At 40.8% G+C, this 22,576-nt stretch overlaps 1 protein-coding gene across 1 annotated transcript in view; it reads right to left on the reverse strand.

Annotated features, from left to right (window-relative positions):
* The window catches only part of EML5 (EMAP like 5), a 219,618-nt gene that overhangs the window by 10,720 nt on the left and 186,322 nt on the right, over positions 1–22,576 (reverse strand). Inside the window, exons 32-35 of the mRNA XM_049769917.1 lie at positions 19,157–19,177; positions 15,777–15,950; positions 13,905–14,113; positions 8,345–8,502 (exon numbers count right to left, since the gene is read on the reverse strand). Coding sequence (XP_049625874.1) covers positions 8,345–8,502; positions 13,905–14,113; positions 15,777–15,950; positions 19,157–19,177 — 562 coding nt within the window. The remainder of the gene's footprint in view (positions 1–8,344; positions 8,503–13,904; positions 14,114–15,776; positions 15,951–19,156; positions 19,178–22,576) is intronic.

Consider the following 22,576-nt stretch of genomic DNA (forward strand, 5'->3'; position numbering starts at 1 on the left):
ATAACAAAGCTAAGAGCAAAAATCAATGAAGTGGAAACCAAAAAAAAAAAACAAAAACCTGAAAGATCAATGAAAGCAGAAGTTGGTACTTTGAAAAAATAAACAAGATTGATAGACCATTGGCAAAACTCACAAAGAGGGAGAGAATCTTGATAACCTGTATTAGAAATGAAAAAGGGGGGGCCGGAGAGATAGCATGGAGGTAAGGCGTTTGCCTTTCATGCAGAAGGTCATCAGTTCAAATCCCCGTGTCCCATATGGTCCCCTGTGCCTGCCAGGAGCAATTTCTGAGCATGGAGCCAGGAATAACCCCTGAGCGCTGCAGGGTGTGACCCAAAAACCAAAAAAAAAAAAAAAAAAAGAAATGAAAAAGGGGAGATCACTACAGATACTGCAGAGATTCAAAGGGTATTCAGAGATTACTTTGAGAAACTATGCCACAAAATATGAGAACCCGAAAGAAATGGATAAATTCTTGAACTCCTATAACCTTCCATAGTTGAATAAAGAGTATGTAGCATATCTAAACACCCCATCACTATTGATGAAATTAAAACCATAATCAAAAGTTTGCCCAAAAAGAAAAGCCCAGACCCAGATGGATTCACTAATGAATTCTTTCAAACCTTTCAAGAGGAACTACTACCAATCCTGGCCAGGCTCTTTCATGAAATTGAAAAAAAAAACAGGAACACTTCCAAATAGCTTTTATGAAGTCAACATCACCTTTATACCAAAACCAGATAGAGATGCTGTCAAAAGATAAAATAACAGACCATTATCCCTGATGAACATAGATGCAAAGATCCTCAACAAAATCCTGGCAAACAGGATCCAATGCCTCATCAAGAAGATCATTCACTATGATCTAACAGGGGTCCTCAAACTTTTTAAACAGGGGGCCAGTTCACTGTCCTTCAGACTGTTGGAGGGCCAGATTATAGTAAAAACAAAAATTATGAACAAATTTCTATGCACACTGCATATATCTTATTTAGAAGTGGAGAAACAAAATGGGAATGAATACAATATGTGGCCCGCAGGCCGTAGTTTGAGGACCATTGATCTAGTAGATTTTATCGTAGGAAAGCAAGGATGGTTAAACATCCGCAACTCTATCAACATAATACACAACATCAATAACAAGAAAAATAAAAATCAGGGGGGCCGGAGAGATAGCATGGAGGTAAGGTGTTTGCCTTTCATGCAGGAGGTCATCGGTTCGAATTCTGGCATCCCATATGGTACCCCATGCCTGCCAGGAGCAATTTCTGAGTCTGGAGCTAGGAATAACCCCTGAGCACTGCCGGGTGTGACCCAAAAACCACACACATACACACACACACACACACAAAAAAAAAAAAAAAAGAAAAAGAAAAATCACATGGTCATATCAATAGATGCAGAGAAAGCATTTGATAAAGTCCAACACCCATTCTTGATAAAAACTCTCAGCAAGATGGGAATGAAAGGAACCTTTCTCAATATAGTTAAGGCCCTCTACCACAAGCCAGTGGCAAATATTATCCTCAATGGAGAAAAACTAAAAGTCTTTCCTCTCTCACTACTCCTATTCAACATAGTACTGGAAGTACTTGTTATAGCGATTAGGCAAGAAAAAGATATCAAGGGAATTCAGATAGGAAAGGAAGAAGTCAAGCTCTCACTGCAGATGACATGATACTCTACTTAGAAAACCCTAAAGACTCTATCAAAATCTTCTAGAAACAATAGATTCATATAGCAAGGTGGCAGGCTACAAAATTAACACACAAAAATCAATGGCCTTTTTATACACCAATAATGATAGGGAAGAAATGGACATTAAGAAAACAACCCAGGGGTGGAGAGACAACATGGAGGTAAAGTGTTTGCCTTGCATGCAGAAGATCCGTGGTTCGAATCCCAGCATCCCATATGGTCCCCTGAGCCTGCCAGGAGCGATTTCTGAGCATAAAGCCAGGAGTAACCCCTGAGCGCTGTGGGGTGTGACCCAAAAACAAAAAACAAAAAAGAGAATACAACCCCATTTACATTAGTGCCACACAAACTCAAATATCTTGGAGTCAACCTGACTAAAGATGTGAAGGACCTATACAAAGAAAACTATGAAACACTGCTCCAAGAAATAAGAGAGGACACATGGAAATGGAAACATACCCTGATCATGGGTTGGCAGGATTAGCATCATTAAAATGGCAATACTCCCAGAAGCATTGTATTCCCAAAAGCAGATTTAATGCAATTCCTCTAAAGATTCCCATGACATTCTTCAAAGAAGTGGATCAAACACTTTTGAAATTCATTTGGAACAATAAACAACCTTGAATAACTAAAGCACTCCTTGGGAAAAGGAATATGGGAGGCATTACTTTCCCCAATTTTAAGCTGTATTACAAAGCAATCATTATCAAAAAAGCATTGGTATTGGAATAAAGACGGACCCTCAGATCAGATGAATAGGCTGAAGTACTCAGAGAAAGTTTCCCAGACATACAACCACCAGTTTTTGATAAAGGAGCAAGAAATCCTAAATTGAGCAAGGAAAGCCTCTTCAACAAGTGGTGTTGGCACAACTGGTTAGCCCCTTGCAAAAAAGCGAACTCAGACCCCCAGCTAACACCATATACGAATGTAAAATCCAAATGGATTAAAGACCTTGATAGCAGATCTGAAACCATAAGGTATATAGAACAACATGTAGGTAAAACACTCCATGACATTGAGACTAAAGGCATCTTTAAGAAGGAAACAGCATTCTCCAAACAAGTGGAAGCAGAGATGAACTGATGGGATTATATTAAGCTGAGAAGCTTCTGCACCTCAAAGGAGATAGTGTCCAGAATACAAGAGCCACCCACTGAGTGGGAGAAATTATTCACCCAATACCCATCAGATAAAGGACTAATATCCAAAATATACAAGGTACTGACAGAAATTTACAAGAAAAAAATCTAATCCCATCAAAAAAATGGGGAGAAGAAATGAACAGACACTTTGATAAAGAAGAAATGTAAATGGCCAAATGGCACACGAAAAGATCCTCCACATCTCTAATCATCAGGGAGATTCAGAACAACTATGAGGTACCATCTCATGCCACAGAGATTGGCACACATCACAAAGAAGGAAAACAAGCAATGCTGGTGGGGATGTGGAGAGAAAGCAACTCTTTTCCACTGGTCTAGTTCAACCTTTATGGAAAGCGATATGGATATTCCTCCAAAAACTGGAAATTGAGCTCCCATACAATTCAGCTATACCACTCCTAGGGATATACTCTAGGAACACAAAAATATAATACAAAAATCACTTCCTCACACCTATATTCATTGCAGTGCTATTTACAATAGCCAGACTCTGGAAACAGCCAAGATGCCATTCAACAGATGAATGGCTAAAGAAACTGTGGTATATATACACAAAGGAATATTATGCAGCCGTCAGGAGAGATGAAGTCATGAAATTTTCCTATACATGGATGTACATGGAATCTATTATGCTAAGTGAAATAAGTCAGAGGGAGAGAGATAGACATAGAATAGTCTCACTCATCTATGGTTTTTAAGAAAAATGAAAGATATTTTTGCAATAATTCTAAGACAAAAGAGATGAGGACTGGAAATCAGCTCACGACATGAAGCTTACCACAAAGAGTGGTGAGTGCTGTTAGAGGAATAACTACATTGAGAACTATCCTAGCAATGTGAATGAATGAGGAAAGTAGAAATCCTGTCTCGAGTACAGGCGGGGGTGGGGTGGGGAGGAGGGATATTTGGGACATTGGTGGTGGAAATGTTGCACTGATGAAGGGGGGTGTTCTTTACATGACTGAAATCATATAACTACAATCATATTTGTAATCACAATGTTTAAATAAAGATAAAAATATTATTTAAATTTTTTATGAAATGCTTATCTTTATGCCATAAGCAATATACTGTTATTTAGCCATAGCAGGGGTCTCAAACTCAATTTACTTGGGGGCCGCAGAAGGCAAAGTCAGGGTGAGACAGGGCCGCATAAGGGATTTCACAAAAAAAGTCCTCAAACGTCATTATTAACAGTTTTAATTCTTTCTTCAGAACATGAATAGAACATTGAGTGAAGATCATGAACAGTTCTTCTGAACATGGCATCTTTTGCCTATTCTTTTGCTGCCAGAGACTTGACAGTGCTTCTTCTCACAAATCTGAACCACATTTGACTTTAGAGAGGAAGCAGTTGAGACCCTCAGTATGGCTTGAAGATGATCATCATTAAGTCTAGACCTGTACTTTGACTTATTGAAGTTCCATGTGGAGAATAACTTTTCACACAAATATGTGCTCCCAAAAAGGCACATGGTGCGCTTGAACATTTGGGAAAGCTCAGGGAAGCTGGGGGGCAATTCTCTCAAAAATTGTCCATGCACGTCTGCTTTTCCACTAATCTCCCTGAACTTGGCTTTGAGATCAGAGTTGCATTGCAGGTCCATGAGCTCCATTTGAAGCACAGGAGGGGCATCTTGCACATCAAAGGAAAAGGGGCCTACAAAAATTTGGAAAGTGGCTCTGTGCTTTTTGAAGTCTGCAAATCTGTGCTCAAATTCCTTCTCTAGCTTAAAAATAGCATCAACATATTTCTCTCTACTGAATGGTATGCCTGCATCCACAAGTTCCTAGCATGCTGGGAAATTGCAAAGGTTTGTCTGAGAGAGCTGGGATTTCCATAACACAAGTTTTGTGGAGAATGCTCTCATGTTGTCATAGGCAGCACTGATAAGCTGCCCCGGGCCTTGTAACATCTTGTTTAGTACATTCAGCTTATGCGTGATGTCAACAAGAAAAGCTAAGTCCATGAGCCATTTGTGATCATTCAACTCAGAAACAGCATTCCCATTCTTCTCCATGAAGGCTTTCACTTCTCTCAACTCAAAAGATCTTTTCAGGATATTTTCCCCTGCTGAGCCAACGTACTTCGGTGAAATAGAGCACATCTCCATATTCTGACTCCATTTCCTCTAAAAAAGCACGGAACCTCCTGTGCTTTAAGCCCCTGGATCTGATTTGGTTGATGCATTTCACAACAACAGACATCACATTGTCACATGGCAGGCATTAATGCAAAGGGCCTGCTGATGGATAATGCAGTGAAGAGCAATGGCCTTCTCTACACCCTCCTCTTCAAGTTTTTTTTTTGAACAAGTGCCACCAGTCCATTTTTCCTCCCTGTCATCGATGGTGCTCCATCGGTTATTATCCAACAAACCTCTTCCATGGCAAACCTGCATTCTCAATGACATCACACAGATGACAAAATATCTCATTAGCGGTGGTCTGGTCATGCATTGGAATTATTGTGAGCAGCTCCTCTGTCAATTCAAAATTGCAATCAACACCATGGACATAAATTGTGAGCTGCGCAGTATCTGTTATATCTGTGCCCTGGTCAAGAGTATGCATCAAAACATTTGGCTTTCTCACACAGTTGATAAATGTCACTTGACATGTCAGAAATGCACTCTGCCACAGTGTTGGCAGAAAGGCTGATTTTGCTAAACTGACCTTTCTTTTCCAGACAGATAATACTTGCAGCCTGTAACATGCATTTTTTTTTTTAACAAACTCTCCTTCTGTGAATGGTTTCCCTGCCTTAGCAATCATCTCACTAACCATGTAACTAGCTTCGACTGATGCAACATTCTCTTAGCTTGCTTTCTTGAAGAAATCTTGCTGCCTCATTAGACATGCTTTAAGACTGGCAACCCGCTTGGCTCTCTCATTTCCTTGATATTTTGCACATTCCTCACCATGTTTAGTTGAATAATGGCGTTTCAAGTTGTATTCCTTGCGCACTGCAACTTTCTCTGAGCAAATAAGACATGTGGGGATGCCCCTGTGCTCAACAAAGAAATATCGCGTCTCCCACTTTTCCTGAAATTGTCTGTGCTCGTCATCAATCTTTTTCTTCACTGCAGGCTTTGATGAAGTCATGATGAAGGTATGACAAAATCTAATTCTGTAAAAAACTTCTCTCCCTTCTCTCCCTTAGGCCTCCGATAATGCAAGGGACAGCGTAGGCGCAAATATTCTCGCTTATTTGCTTACTGAATATTTGCAATAAAAAATCTCATTAGTAAGAAAAAAAATCGCAAAAAATTGCATTAAACATTTGCATACCCCGAACGGAACTGCTCGGGGTATGTGAATGTTTAATGCGATTTTTTTCTTACTAATGAGTTTTTTATTGCAATTATTCGCAAATACTGCGATATTTGAAGGCCGGCTGCGTGCCACAAAATGTTGTAAGGAGGGCCGCAAATGGCCCATGGGCCGCGAGTTTGAGACCCCTGAGCTACAGCCTATGTCAATGGTCGGCAACCTTTTTTTTCAACTGAGACAAATCTCACCAAAACCACGATTGAAATTTATTTTGAGAGCCACACAGGGCGTGCACTGACAGAGGCTAGGAGCAGAGTCGTGACTCCTGGAGTGGCCACCTGGCACACAGAAGAGCCAAATTAAAAGTGTAAAGAGCCATATGTGGCTCGCGACCTGCAGGTTGCCGACTACTTGCCTATGCTATATTATCCTTATAATATTGGCTAAAGAAAAAAAACTTTTTCAAAGCTTTTTTAAATTTCTTTGGTGTTTGGGTCACATCCGGTAGCACTCAGAGGTTACTCCTGGTTCTGCACTCAGAAATCGCTCCTGGCAGACTCAGGGTACCATCTAGGATGCTGGGATTCGAACCACCGTCAGTCCTGGATTGACTGCACGTAAGGCAAATGCTCTACCACTGTGCTATCTCTCCAGCCCCAGATAGTGGAAATGAAATGTCAAGTCAGGTAATAGGATTACAAATGTTGTTCTGTAAAAATATTAAATGTATTTTAAGGGCCTAAAGAGTTTATTTCAAATTAAATATATCCTTCTGAAACTGTTTAGCAGGACCCTCAAAAATAGGAAGTGCAAGAGTAGAAGAAGTGTACAAGTGTGAAAGAAATATTTAAGGCAAAATATGACCTATGTCTTTTCTCTAGGAAAGTTTGAAACAGGTATTCCTTTCCTGCTAGATGAACACTTAATTTGGGAATAAAATACTGATATATCATAAATAGTCTTTTTTCTTTTTGTTTTTTTTGCTCCACACCTGGCGGTGCTCAGAAGTTACTGCCTGGAAATTGTGGGGGACTATATGGGATGTTGGGGATCAAACCCAGGTCAGCCTGATGCAAGGCAAAAACAATCTAACTACTGTGCTGTCAATCTGATCCACATAAATTGTCTTTATATGAAAGACAAAGTGATTGTATTCATGTTTAATATATGTCTATCTTTTTTTGGGGGGGGTTGGTTTTTGGGCCACACTAGTGACGCTTAGGGGTTTCTCCTGGCTATGCACTCAGAAATTGCTCCTGGCTTGGGGGACCATATGGGACACCGGGGATGGGACCGCTGTTCATCCTGGGTCAGCCATGTGCAAGGCAAATGCCCTACAGCCTGCACCACTGCTCTGGCCCCTATGTCTATTTTTTTATGTCTATTATTTCAATCCTGTATTGAGTTATACTTTTGTCCCACTGGTACATTCCATTTTAACATGCATATGAATGTTGGTAGGCAGTCATTCAAGTAACTGGTGACTAGTGAGATTGGAAAAATCACTCAGAATATGGCACTACAGACAAATTTGAGTCCTTTTGTTTTATCTAACAAGTTTGCCTCATGCAAGAGCAAACAAAGCAAAATATACTCACTTATAGCATCTTTTCATCCTTTTAAAAAAAAACCAGTACAATATACGAAATACAAAATACCCTTAGGATAGAGTGAGTGTAGAAGAGAACAGTTAGTCGAGATTATCCTGGCTCATTGGTTATATATGTGCATTAAGGAAACAATTTTTTAGCCTGTAGGACGGCTGCCTATCCATACCTCAGAATAACTGGCACCCTAGTAGAAGTTCAGGTTTAGCGTAAAGCAAAAAAGGAAGTAATTAAAGACCAGAAGAAACCTCAAAAGGAAAAAGCACAAAAGTGACTGGAGAGATTGCAAAGTGGTAGGGCATTTGCCTTGCATGTGGCTGACCTGAGAGGGACCCGATTCAATTCTTGGCATCCCATGTGGTCCCCCAGCCTGCCCGGGGTGATTTCTGAGTGCAGAGCCAGAAGTAACCCCTGAGCACCCCTGTGTGTGGCCCAACAACCAACCAATCAATAAAGTTTTAAAAGAAAAAGAAAAAGCACAAAAAAGGCAATAAAAGAACACATATGAGGAAGATCAGGATCATTATGTAGCTCAGAAATAACTAGAATATCTGCGAGTCTCAGTTATCACAGTACATGAACTGGGAAACTCACGGTCTTTCCTTGCCACCAGTCACAATAAGTCCGTCTCGAAGGGTGGTGTACATGGCAAACACAGGCCCGTTGTGAGCTCTGGCTACGATTCTACACAACATGTGATCTTTCCATACACAGACATCGCCGCTGATAGTACCTGTAAATGTCAAGTTATTCTGAAAAGGAGTAGGGGAAAAAGGGGAGATACACTCATCAAAAGTTCAAATAGAATTCAAGACTAATTCTCTATAAATGTGGTTTTTTGGGGGGGTCACACCTGGCATCGCTCAGGGTTTATTCCTGGCTTTGTGCATAGAAATCAATCATTCCTGGCAGGCTTGCAGGACCAAATGGGATGCTGAGATCCGAACCACTGTTCATCCTGGGTCAGCTGCGTGCAAGGCCAACACCCTACCTCTGTGCTATTTCTCCAGCCCCTATAAGTGTGATTCTATCTCAATTTTTAACATAAAGCGTTTGGTATAATGGGAGAAACAGTGAAATTGAGTCAAAAAATATGATTCAGTGTTAGCTTATCAGGAACTTCATTGTTTGCTTATTAACTGGAAAAACCTCAGACAAGCTTATTAGTTATTCTGTGTACAACAGTTTACTCTTTTTTTTTTTTTTTTTGGTTTTTGGGCCACACCCGTTTGACGCTCAGGGGTTACTCCTGGCTATGCGCTCAGAAATCGCCCCTGGCTTGGGGGGACCATATGGGACGCCGGGGGATCGAACCGAGGTCCGTCCTACGCTAGCGCTTGCAAGGCAGACACCTTACCTCTAGCGCCACCTTCCCGGCCCCAACAGTTTACTCTTAAAGTTTTTTTCTAGGTCTAAAATACTTGAAATTCTGATTTGAATCATGGTTTTGGACTGCTGGGTTGGCAGTATGCAAGATCACAAAAATTATAATTATTTTTGTTTTTGTTGTTTGTCTGATTTGGGGCCATACCCAGCAGTGCTCGGGTTACTGCCTGCTCTGTGCTCAGGAATCACTCCTGGCAGGCTCAAGGAATCATATGGGATGCCATGGATTGAACCTGGACTGGCTGCCTACAAGGCAAATGCTCTACCTGCTGTGATATTGCTGCAGTACCAAGAAGTATTATAATTCTTTTTGTTGTTGTTGTTTTAGGATTTTAGTTTTTGGGCTATACCCAGTGGCCCACAGGGCTTACTCCTAGCTCTGCACTCAGAAATCACTGTTGGCAGTCTTGGGAGATCATTGGGATGCTGAGGATCAGTGATCGAACCCGGTCAACTACATGCAAGATAAATGCCCTACCTGCTGTGCTATGGCTCTGGCCCCCAAATTATAATTGTTTTCTTTTCTTTTCTTTTCTTTTCTTTTCTTTTCTTTTCTTTTCTTTTCTTATCTCTTCTCTTTCTCCTTCCTTCCTTCCTCTTTCTTTCTTTCTTTCTTTCTTTCTTTCTTTCTTTCTTTCTTTCTTTCTTTCTTTCTTTCTTTCTTTCTTTCTTTCTTTCTTCCTTCCTTCCTTCCTTCCTTCCTTCCTTCCTTCCTTCCTTCCTTCCTTCCTTCCTTCCTTCCTTCCTTCCTTTCTTTCTTTCTTTCTTTCTTTCTTTCTTTCTTTCTTTCTTTCTTTCTTTCTTTCTTTCTTTCTTTCTTTCTTCCTTCCTTTCTTACTTCTTTCCTTCCTTCCTTCCTTCCTTCCTTCCGTTCTTCCTTCCTTCCTTCTTCCTTCCTTCCTTCCTTCCTTCCTTCCTTCCTTCCTTCCTTCCTTCCTTCCTTCCTTCCTTCCTTCCTTCCTTCCTTCCTTCCTTCCTTCCTTCTTTCTTTCTTCTTCTTCTTTCTTTCTTTCTTTCTCTTTCTTTCTTTCCTTTCTTTCTTTCTTTCTTTCTTTCTTTCTCTCTTTCTCTCTTTCTCTCTTTCTTTCTTTCTGTTTTTGGGCCACACTCAGTGATACTCAGGGATTACCCCTGGCTATGCACTCAGAAATCGCTCCTGGCTTAGGGGACCATATGGGACACTGGGAATAGAACTGAGGTCCATCCTGGGTCAGCCACATGATGCAAGGCAAATGCCCTATTGCTCCGGCCCCACAAAATTATGATTCTTATACAGATACAGTTTTGTGGAAAATGGAAAAATAAAATTCTATTTTGGGTGCTGAGTTTTATTCCATTTTTAGCTTCAATCAAAAGGAAAATGACTTTGAATTTTAACTTTTTTTAAAGATTTTTCTTTATTATGCAAATGCTAGTTGAATTCCTATTTGATTTTGGTTATTTGAGCATGCACGTATTCTGAGAACTGGCATTGTCATCTAGGAGCATTATCAATTCATGGTTCCTTATCTGCAAGTAGGATGTATATGCTTTAGGAATAGCTTGTATTAATTTCTCCTCCTTGAAGCTAGCAAAGGACTTTTATTTTTTTTATTTATTGGGTGGGTAGGCTTTGGGTCATACCCAGTGGTATACATGTTCTTAGCTCTGATCAACAGTCTCTACTAATGTTGCTTATAGGACTGTAATGCTAGGCATTGAGTCAGAGTCAACCACAAGCAAGAAAAGTGCCTAACTGTCCCCCCCATTGAACACCCCACTTTTCAGCTTCCATATAGAGGATGTTTTAAAAGGTTTCAGTGGAGGGGATGAGAGATGGCTCCAAGGTTCAAGTGTATCTACTACATACTTACTACATGTGGGAGCCCTAGATTGATCTCTGACACTGCATGATCCTCTAAGCATTACTGGGAGTGTCTTCGAAGTACTGAACTGGGAGTAGCCCGAGTACCGCTAGGTGTCACCAGAAACTAAAAATAAATATTTTTTGGGTCACAGCCGGCAGTGCTCAGGGGTTACTCCTGACTGTACTCAGAAATCACTCCTGGAAGTCATGGGGGACCATACAGGATGCTGGGAATCGAACCGGGGTATGTACTGTTTTGGCCATGTGCAAGACAAACTCCCTACCACTGTGCTAGTGCTCTGGTCCCTAACAATAAATTTCTTTTTTTTTTTTTTTTTTTTGGTTTTTGGGCCACACCCATTTGATGCTCAGGGGTTACTCCTGGCTATGCGCTCAGAAATCTCTCCTGGCTTGGGGGACCATATGGGACGCCGGGGGATCGACTACGCTAGCACTTGTAAGGCAGACACCTTACCTCTAGCGCCACCTTCCCAGCCCCACAATAAATTTCTTAATAAAAGAATTAAACTGCACACAACCTAACAGGTTATATAGTAAAATAAACTTACTGCCTTAGTGTTGTTCAAAACCAGTCAGTTATGATTAATATTTTAATCTTCAGGTTTATTTTCTATTGAGAACAGGTAATTGCATAAGGAATCATAAATATGAAGAAAGTTAATCCACATTAACAGAATCTGCAGGTTTTTATTCTATAAAGTAATTGCTAGTCCTAAAGGATTCCAAACATTTAGCTGAAATTTGAACAGGCATGACTAATTTTCAAATATTTTTCTTTTTTTTAATTGTAGTCATGGTGGTAGTGGGGAAACAGGTCTGGGTGATACCTGATGTTGATGAGAGATTATTCATGGCTCTCCTCAGAGGAACAAAGCAGGGTTGCTGTCAAAGTGGCCATATGTAAGGAGGAGAAGTGCCCTGTTACCTCCTGTACTGCCATCTTTTTAAGTACTAACAATTTTTGTTCCAAATATTACATATGCACTTACTTTCTAGATTTTTGAAATATATTCTTTTTGTTGTTGTTTTTGGGTCACACCCAGTGGCACTAGGGTCACTCCTGTCTCTGCATTCATAAATTACTCCTGGCAGGCCTGGGTGACCTATAGGATGCCAAGGATGGAACCTGGGTCTGCCACGTGCAAGGCAAATGCCCTCCCCACTGTGCTATTGCTCCAGCCCAGACATTTAACTTTTGTTTGTTTGTTTTTTGGGTCACACCTGGCAGTGCTTAGGGATTACTCCTGGCTCTGTGCTCAGAAATTGCTCCTGGCGATATGGCGACCATATAGGATGCCGGAATTCGAACCATCTTCAGTCCTGAGTCAGCTGCTTGCAAGGCAAATGCCCTACCACTGTGCTATCTCTCTGGCCCAGACATTTGACTTCTCAAGTCCCTGAAATGCCCCAATAATAAAATGTTTCAGTATTCTATAAAAACTGCCTGGGTCGGGGCCCGGATGGATAGCACAGCGGCATTTGCCTTGCAAGCAGCTGACTCAGGACCAAAGGTGGTTGGTTCGAATCCCGGTGTCCCATATGCTCCCCCGTGCCTGCCAGGAGCTATTTCTGAGCAGACAGCCAGGAGTAACCCCTGAGCACCACCAGGTGTGGCCCAAAAACCAAAAAAACAAAAAAATAAAAAACAAACAAACAAAAAAAAACTGCCTGGGTCTCACCCTCACCTGCCTGGAGGCAGCAGCTCTGGGGACATGCCTAGGACTCCACATGAGTACTAGGGAGGAAGTTCCCTGCCTATACTCAACAACAGAGTGTTCAGTGAAGACAACAGAGGTTGATGTTTAACAAATTTTTCATTCTTTCACTTTCAAATTTTAGAACAATGATAAACTACTAGGAAAACAAATGTTAGGAAGTTACAAAATGAGGGTTTCTGAGAATGACAGTGGCTCAAATATTTATTTATTTATTTATTTATTTATTTATTTATTTATTTATTTTGCTACACCTGGCTATGCTCAGGGTTTACTCTTGGCTGTGTAGGCAGGGATCACTCCTGGCAGTGCTCAGCAGATCATATGCAGTCACAGGGATTAAACTTGGGTCAGTGGCAAGTGCCTTACTGTAGTAAAACAGCCCTTAGGATGTATGTACTATCTCTCCAGCTCAGAACTTAAATTTCATTTCATTATAATCCTTCATATTCGATATTAACTCTTGTTTTGTTTTGCTTTTGGCCTATACTTGGTTGTTAATGTATATAAGAGGGTTACTGTTAATGCATCTTTTTTAAGGGGTGGCGATGTCCACTCCCCCCCCCCCCATGGGGGACACGCCCCCCCCTGTAATAGTCAATTGACCAGGTACAAAGGAGAAGCCTGGCAGTTGGTAGGGGGTCCCAGGAAATTACTGGGAAAAAGCCTGTAGGTTAGGAGCCCCCTGGCTGGGCCTGACCTAATATGCAGCATAAGCAGCTTCAGTCAGGTCCTGGAGCTACAGGCCTTCTCTCTCTCTCTTTTCTCTCTCTTCCTCTCTCTCTCTCTCTTTCTCTCTGTCTCTGTCTCTCTCTGTCTCTCTGTCTCTCTCTGTCTCTCTCTCTGTCTCTGTCTCTCTCTCTCTCCTTATGCTATGTTTTGGTAGTGCTCTGGGGACTATATCAGATTCCGGGAATTGAACCCAGGTCAGCTGCATGCGAGGCAAGTGCCTTACCCACTGTACTATCTCTCCAGCTCCTCCATATTAATTTTATTCCCATTTCTGATCTCCTGATCTTTGTAACTATCATAGTTTGAAAGCTGAAATAATCCATAAACATTACTAATAATTAGTGATATATACATACAATGTTAATGTGACTTATTTACTTATGGCAAAAGAATTCTATGTAATCCAATATATAAGTTCAAAGTTACACTACTACATGCATTTTAAGAGACATACTGCACCAAATGCAACAGCAAGCATGGTCTGCATCCGGGCATCTTCTAGTGTGCTCAGTATCCCTTTTCTGCTAAGTAGAGCCCTTCCTGCTAAGGTCCAGAACTTCACATGTTTCACTCCCACGGAGACAAACTGGGAATCTGAATCTGGTCGAAATTCTGCCACAAAAATACGTTGGTTGTGACCAGCTCTGCTGGCTATTTTGGCACCTGATAAAAAAGATACAATGAAATTATTGAGATTAAGATAGAAATGGTATTAGACTAGTTCTAGTCATTCAAAATAGCTAATCAAGAAATGAATACTGGGCCCGGAGAGATAGCACAGCGGCGTTTGCCTTGCAAAAAGCCGATCCAGGACCAAAAGTGGTTGGTTCAAATCCCGGTGTCCCATATGCCCCCCCCCACCCGTGCCTGCCAGGAGCTATTTCTGAGCAGACAGCCAGGAGTAACCCCTGAGCACTGCGGATGTGACCCAAAAACCAAAAAATAAAATACAATACAATAAAATAAAATAAAATAAAATAAAATAAAATAAAATAAAGAAATGAAAGAAATGAATACTGGTAAGAGTGGACGGTGTCCCTACAGTACTACCTGACACAATAATGTGATTTTTTTTTTTTTTTTGGTTTTTGGGTCACACCCGGCAGTGCTCTGGGGTTACTCCTGGCTCTACGCTCAGAAATCACTCCTGGCAGGCTCGGAGAACCATATGGGATACCGGGATTCAAACCACCATCCTTCTGCATGCAAGGCAAACGCCTTACCTCCATGCTATCTCTCCGGCCCAATGTGTGATTCTTGTGGGCAGGGCCCTTACCATCTTTTCGGTGTGACGAACAGTCAAGGACTAAAGTCACTGACTAAAGGGCCATTTTAGATTTTAAAAGCACTTCAATGTGGTTTCCATGAGCTTTACTTTTTGTTTTGTTTTGTTTTTTTGTTTGTTTGTTTTTTTGTTTTGGGGCCACACCCGGCAGTGCTCAGGGGTTACTCCTGGCTATCTGCTCAGAAACAGCTCCATATGGGATGCCAGGATTCGAACCAACCACCTCAGGTCCTGGGTCGGCTGCTTGCAAGGCAAACGCTGCTGTGCTATCTCTCCGGTCCCTGAGCTTTACTTTTTTTTACAGTAGGTATTTAGTTAGTAAATTTTATTTAAAGATTAAATTTTGCTTAATTAATATACTTCCAGGAGCCGGAGAGATAGCATGGAGGTAAGGCATTTGCCTTTCATGCAGGAGGTCATCTGTTCGAATCCCGGCATCCCATATGGTCCCCCATACCTACCAGGAGCAATTTCTGAGCCTGGAGCCAGGAATAACCCCTGAGCACTGCCGGGTGTGACCCAAAAACCACACACACACACACACACACACACACACACACACACACACACACACACACACACACACAAGAAATAAACAAAAAAACCTTAAAAAATATATATATATACTTTCATTTCCACTCTTTTTTATTATTTAAAATTTTTTTTCCATTTCCACTCTTAAGATCCTCTATAACAAACTATGCAATAATTATCAAATAAGCAATATAGTTTACTGAAAGGTGTTGGCAGAGAATAAAAATGGACTACTCATTGGGATATAGAGATAAATGATTTGTTTCAGTGACCTAGGCAAGACAAATATTAGTGAATTCGTAATACTGCAGTACTCTTATTTTAATATATACTCAAAGCAAAAAGAAGCATAAGCAGTAGCAGCCAGATGCATCTTGTTCAGCCTTCTCTCTCTTTCCCTCTGCATGAAATATAGCAGTTCGGCCCCAGAACTACAGGCTTGCTCCTCCTAACTCTCGCCAGTGCTATCACCCCCTTCTCTTCTCCCCCGGTCTCACTCTCTCTCACCTTCCTGCCATCTCCATATGGTGACGGTATGTTCTGGGTCTAGTCCCACAGACAGCAAGAGTTTACCAGTGGCACTGAAGCTGACAGAACACACTCCCTTTGAATGGTAGCATCTTAGTACCGACAGAGTCTGCTTGTTGACTGCATCCCAGATATGGATAGAAGGAGCTGTAGCTAAATAAAGATAAAAAAAAAAAGTTATGGACTGGGGAGATAATGACATTACTACAAGTAGGGCACTTCCCTTGCAAGAGGCTGATCTGGGTTTGATTCCTGATAATCTTGTATGTATGGTTCCCCTGAGACCCACTAGGAGTGATCCCTGAGCATTATTGAATGTGCTCAAAAAACAAACCAAAAGAAAACTCCATACAGAAAAGTTGTAACAGAAGTATTAGACATATTTATATTTGTAAAGCATATGAAGGGAACTCTTCTCTGAAACATGAGAAAAAGAAAGCATAAAGATAGGTTGTGTCCTTAATTAAAAAAACAACAAAAAACAAAACAGGATTAATTTGATGAAGGAAAGGAACAAGACACAGGGTATGTCTTCAAGTTTTTATCCAAACAAGCAAGCTTTGATCAAATAATGTTCATTTAGATTAATAAGTTAAGCAATCAAAAATAATGTATGTTTTAGACATGCTAACTTTATTTAATGCAGAGAAATATCAAAGTGTGCCTTCAAGTATTTATGTCATATGAGGAAGTGATGTAAAGTAAAAACAATTTTTTGTTTGTTTGTTTTTTATTTTGGGGTCACACCTAGCAACACTCAGGGGTTTTTCCTGGCTCTACGCTAGAAATTGCTCCTGGCAGGCTCGGGGGAACATATAGGATGCTGGGATTCAAACCACTGTCCTTCCGCATGCTAGGCAAAAGCCTTCCCTCCATGCTATCTCTCTGGCCCAAGTAGAAACAAATTTGAAAAAAAAAAAAAAAAAAGAAACAAATTTGAGAAACAAATTGAGAAAGACAATGAACAGGAAGCCACCAAAGTTTATCTCATATCAGCCATTTTGAACAGTTACCCATAAAATACTAATTTTGTAAGATTAAAGTTACTTTTAAATCAGAATTTTATGGGAGAAATAAAACTGCCAACCTTGAAAAATAAATGTTTGCTGTTATTCTTATATAACAAGTTTTGCTTAGATTTTTTCCCAGGTTTTCTGTATTTGTACAAGTTAAAAATAATCCCATCTTTCTACTGTGTTTATTTTATGAATTGTACCATGAAAAATTTAATAGGTAGGGGACTTGTCTGGGCATGTGTCTTAGTGGCAGAAGGTCACATCATGTTGGATGCTATGAATGTGATCTCTGGCAGTAAGTATGATCACAGATGCCACAAGTGTGACCTTTAATGTGGCAAAAATGACAACAAAGGAAATAGTAATAATTTTGTTGGGGGTAGAGTGGTAGTTACAGTGGGTAGGGCGCTTAACCAGCACGTTTGATCTGGGTTTGATCCCTAGCATCCTGTATGGTCCCCTGAATACCGCCCAGAGTAATTCTTGAGTGCAGAACCAGGAGTAAAACCTAGTACTATTAGGTGAGACACCCCCCACAATAAAAATAAAAGTGGTATAATTCATAAGTGCAGCATAGCAATTTGTGGAGTGGCCCCCAACAGAACTGACAGCATTGCAGATGGTTTGTGGTTCAGTAGTCAGCTGCCACTGTAGCTCACTATGCACCAGAATGCATGCTGCGTCTAGTACATTTTCACCCTGGCTTCTGAAATTTGAATTTCATATCCTTTTCATGTTTTACAAAATTTTATTCTTTTACATTTCTAGTACATTTTCACCCTGGCTTCTGAAATTTGAATTTCATATCCTTTTCATGTTTTACAAAATTTTATTCTTTTACATTTCTAGTACATTTTCACCCTGGCTTCTGAAATTTGAATTTCATATCCTTTTCATGTTTTACAAAATTTTATTCTTTTAATTTACTTCTAAACAGTATACATTAGTAGAAATTATATTTAGCTCATTGACTCGAGGTTTTATTTGGCACAAGGGCTTGTTGTTTGCCAACCCCTGTACTCAAACTACATGAGAGAACAAAAAAACTTTGCTGTGTTGGATGACTTTATAGTTAGTATCAAGATAGAAAATCATGCTCTGTACCCTGGAGGAGGAAAAAGACATAGATAGGAATCACTGTGAAGTTTTCTTTTCAAACGCCTATTTCTGACTCTATTATATAAGCAGAAACTTGAGGTCTGGTTATTACAGTAACTAAAAGCAACAAACACAATTTTTTCATGAAATACGAATTCACAAACCATGATTGAAATATTAAAAATATGTATTTGAATCTTTACATGATCTGTTCATGTAATATGTGGAATATAGGCATGGCACATAAGAATTTTTGTGATGATGAAATACAGACTAAGTATATAAAGCACTTTGGAAAGTGCTTATAGCAGTTATTGGCCATACTAAAAACAGCAAACATTTGCTTTTAAAAAAAACCCTATTGTTGGGACTAGAGTGTTAGCTCAGCACTAGGGCATTTGCCTTGGGCAGACCTAGGATGGATCCAGGTTTGTTCTCGGCATCCCATATGGTTCCCCGAGCCCATCAGGAGCTATTTCTGAGAGCTGAGCAGGAGTAACCCCTGGTGGCCAGCCAGGTGTGGCCCAAAAACCAACCAACCAACCAACCAAACAAACAAACCAAAAAAATAGAACCACCCCCCCAAAAAAAAAAAAAAAAAACTCAGCCCTGTTGTTCTGCAGATTAGGCTCGATCTCATGACACTAAAATGATAAATCTTCCTTAAAAGCCATCGATGGGGCCGGTGAGATAGCATGGAGGTAGGGCATTTGCCTTGCATGCAGAAGGACGGTGGTTCGAATTGCAGCATCCCATATGGTCCCCCGAGTCTGCCAGGAGTAACCCCTGAGCACTGCCGGATGTGATCCAAAAACCAAAAAAAAAAAAAGAAAAGCCATTGATGGACAGCAGGTAAGGTGCTTGCCTTATGTGTGGCCAACCCAAGTTCAATTTCTGACATCACATATAGTCTCCCCAGCCTGCCAAGAGCAATCCTTGAGTGCAGAGGAGTACACCTGGGTGTGACCCCCCCCCCCAAAAAAAAATGAAACGAGCAATCCTAAACTTGTCTGGATACTAGATGCTAAGGAGCCCAGGGGGAAGGGCCCAGTGCAGCTGTGGGAGAACCCGCCCAACTGCCTGAGCAGCAAAGGGACTGACCACAAACCCAGACTGCAAGGCTGATATTTTGGGAAGTGGCTCTCAGGCCTCTGAGCATTCTTGGGGACAGCACCCCTCAGCCAAAACTGGGAGTTGACAGTAATAAGCAACAACAGAACCAAAACAGAAAATGTCTTTCCTTACCTGACATGTCTGCTGAGTCACCTATAATAGAAAACCAGTAGAAAAAGAATTATCTGTAGAGAACAAACATCAGAAGTAAAATTGGTAAAAACTCAACTATCATAAAAATAATGTACAAATAATCAAAATAAATATCACATACAAAATTTATTTTATGATACAGGATAAATTATTTGCAAATGCAGGTACTCATTTTATTTATGCAGATTTATTAGCAGCATTTGAATACAGTCTTTCATTCTCTTGGTTCCAAACTTTTCTTCATATGAAAGAATTATGATTATCATAACATTTAAAATAATAATGATATGATTAAATTGTTATGCCACTTATTTTGATTTACAAAATGCTATATTAACTATCCTGTAGAATCTCTACTGACAGGGAAGAATTAGATATAAGCTTTTTATTTTATTTATTTATTTTTTTGGTTTTTGGGCCACACCTGGCAGTGCTCAGGGGTTACTCCTGGCTGTCTGCTCAGAAATAGCTCCTGGCAGGCACGGGGGACCATATGGGACACCAGGATTCAAACCAACCACCTTTGGTCCTGGATCAGCTGCTTGCAAGGCAAACGCCGCTGTGCTATCTCTCCGGGCCCGATATAAGCCTTTTAAATGAAATCATGTAACTAAAAAAAAAACTGTTGAGGATGGAAAGGTAGTGCAGTGGGTAGGGCACTTACCCTGTATGTTACTGATCGAGTTCAATCCCTGGCATCCTAAACAGTTCCCCAATCACTGCCAGGAGTGATTTCTGAGTACTAAAGCCAGGAGTAACTCCTGAGCATGACCAGGTGTGACTCAATAACCAAACAAGGGGAATAAAACACCCTTATTTGTGTGATATTTGTGGTGAAAATACCTATTAAAAATTTTTGTTTGTTTTTGGGTCACATTCAGCGGTGCTCAGGGGTCACTCCTAGTACTGCACTCAGAAATTATTCCTGTCGGGCTTGGAGGACCATATGGGATGCCAGGGATTGAACCTGGGTCAGCGTGTGCAAGGCAAACATTCTATCCTCTTGCTGTCTCTCTGGCCTAAAAAGTTCCATTTTAAATAGTAGTAAGAAAGGAGTAATATATTAGGAGTCATTTTAAGATAAGCAATTGTTTTTGGCTTTGGAAAAGTGTTAAATAGTTTTATCAAACAATGATTTCAGAACATACCAGCAACTTAGGTTGAAAAGAGAATTAAAAAAACTCAACTTGGCAGAGCAGACCACTTAGAAAATATCACTTGTAGTTCTGAACATGCTCTGACAACAAGCACAGAGTGAGAGGATGGAAAGCATGTTGTGAAAACTGGCTATCGGACTGGGAGTATTTGGTGTGGAAAAGAGGCTTGTCCCTGAGTCTGCAGGGCCTGAGACAAGAGTACATAAGATAACACAGGCCTAAACATGCTACTTATTTAATTCAGGAGTTTTTGGGCTATACCTGCCTGCATTCAGTGTTGATTCCTGGTAGTGCTTGGGGAACCCTATGGGATGATGAGGATCAAAATGAGGTTGGTCGTGTGCAAAGCAAGAGCCACTGTCCCATCTCTCCAGTCCCCTGCCTAATTCATATATATATTTAGGGTCAGTTGTGTACAAGGCAAATGCCTACCTGTTATACTGTTTCTCTGGCCCCTCAGCCTAAATATTTTAAAATTATCACCAAGGTTAAGTTGCTAAACATCCTTTTTTTTTTTAATTTTCAAAAGGAAAGTTTATTGAAAAGTAAGAGCAAGAAACTCCTGTGGAGGAAGATCTTAGTATAGGACTAAGTTCTATTTATTAAAAAACAAACTATTTTATCCTTTAAAATTTTTTTTTTAATTTTGAAGGGTTTGGGGCCCATGCCTGGCAGTGCTCAGGACTATTTCTGGCTTTGTGCTCTGGAGTGACCCTGCTGGTGTTTGGGATTTGAACCAGGGTATTGGTCACTGCAGCCACATGATTGGCACACACCTGAGCTGCTGGACTATCTCTCTGGCCTTATCCTCCTGTTTTAACAAGACTGTCTACAATGACCTGGTAGCACTGGTTCAAGTCTCAAACTTGGAGGCAGCGTGAGATACTCTCAGCTAACCCTCTCACAACCCCCCACTCTCAGCTCTGTCATAGTGGCTATCCTAAATCCAGTCTCCATTGCCAATGAACAGTTGGCTACTTCTCAAGAGTTCTTGTATTGGTTTTACAATCAACTTCTCAGAGAAGAGGTTCACAGGACTTCTGCAGATATAGTATTTTTTGAACTATCACAAAGCAATTATTTTAATTCTTCTATGATATAAAGAATTTGGGGGAGGAATGGGCTATACATGATAGTGCTCAAGGGCGTTCTCTGGCTCTGCTCAGGAGTGATTCCAGGCTATGCTTGGAGGACATATGTGGTGTTGGGGAGGTTTGAATATTAGGTAATATTCAAACTTGGGTCAGCTGCATGGAAGGCAAACACCTCACCTCCTGTACTATTTTTCCAGTCCAAATGAAATAATTTGGGGGGGGTTAGGGGGCTGTTTGGGCCACACCTGGCAGTGCTGAGGGCTCACTCCTGGTTATATGCTCAAGAATCACTCCTGGAAGAGCTTGGGGGACCAGATGTCATGCCAGGGATATAACGAGTCAGCTGCATTTCTGATAAATGCCTTAATCCCTATACTAATTCTCTGATGCCTGATCTAAATTGCTTTAAAACACTAATATTTCTGATATTTTGTGCTTTTCATTAAACAACCTTTAAGCAAATTAATTATTGATTCGATTCTTTTGGGGTTTTTTTGGTGGTTTTTAAGTCACACCCGGCAGTGCTCAGGGGTTTTTCCTGGCTCCGTGCTCAGAAATTGCTCCTGGCAGGCACGGGGGACCATATGGGACGCCAGGATTCGAACAGATGACCTTCTGCATGAAAGGTAAACACCTTACCTCCATGCTATCTCTCCAGCCCCATTGATTCGATTCTTTAGTTCACAGAAAACAAACTTTATTCACTGTTTGGTTTATTCTTGGGTCAATCAACTCGTCATCAGTATCATCAGTATTTTTTGTTACCTGTTTTGTGGATGGGTACACCTGGGGCAAGGCATAGAGCTTATTGGCAAGCTCTAAAATTCACTTTAGTTCTGACTGGACTTAGCTGTTCCCCCACCATCACCACCACCACCATGCCCAGCAGAGCTCAGCAGCAACTCCTGGCTTGGTGCTTAAAAAACCATGTGGTCCCAGGGAATGAACCCTAGTGCCTGTATGCAGAGCATGTGTGTTCTCAGTTCACTCAGCCCACCGAACTACATAGCCCCTGCTTAGATTGGGAACTGAAAGGAGAGATACTGAAGAGAGATAATCTAATTCACATCTCCAATGGCAAAACAAAGAATAGCAGTGGTGAAAAGGGATAGATTTCCTGAAAGAGGGGCTGGAGAGATAGCATAGAG

The sequence above is a fragment of the Suncus etruscus genome, chromosome 3 (assembly GCF_024139225.1).
Source record: "Suncus etruscus isolate mSunEtr1 chromosome 3, mSunEtr1.pri.cur, whole genome shotgun sequence".
NCBI classification, from domain to species: domain Eukaryota; kingdom Metazoa; phylum Chordata; class Mammalia; order Eulipotyphla; family Soricidae; genus Suncus; species Suncus etruscus.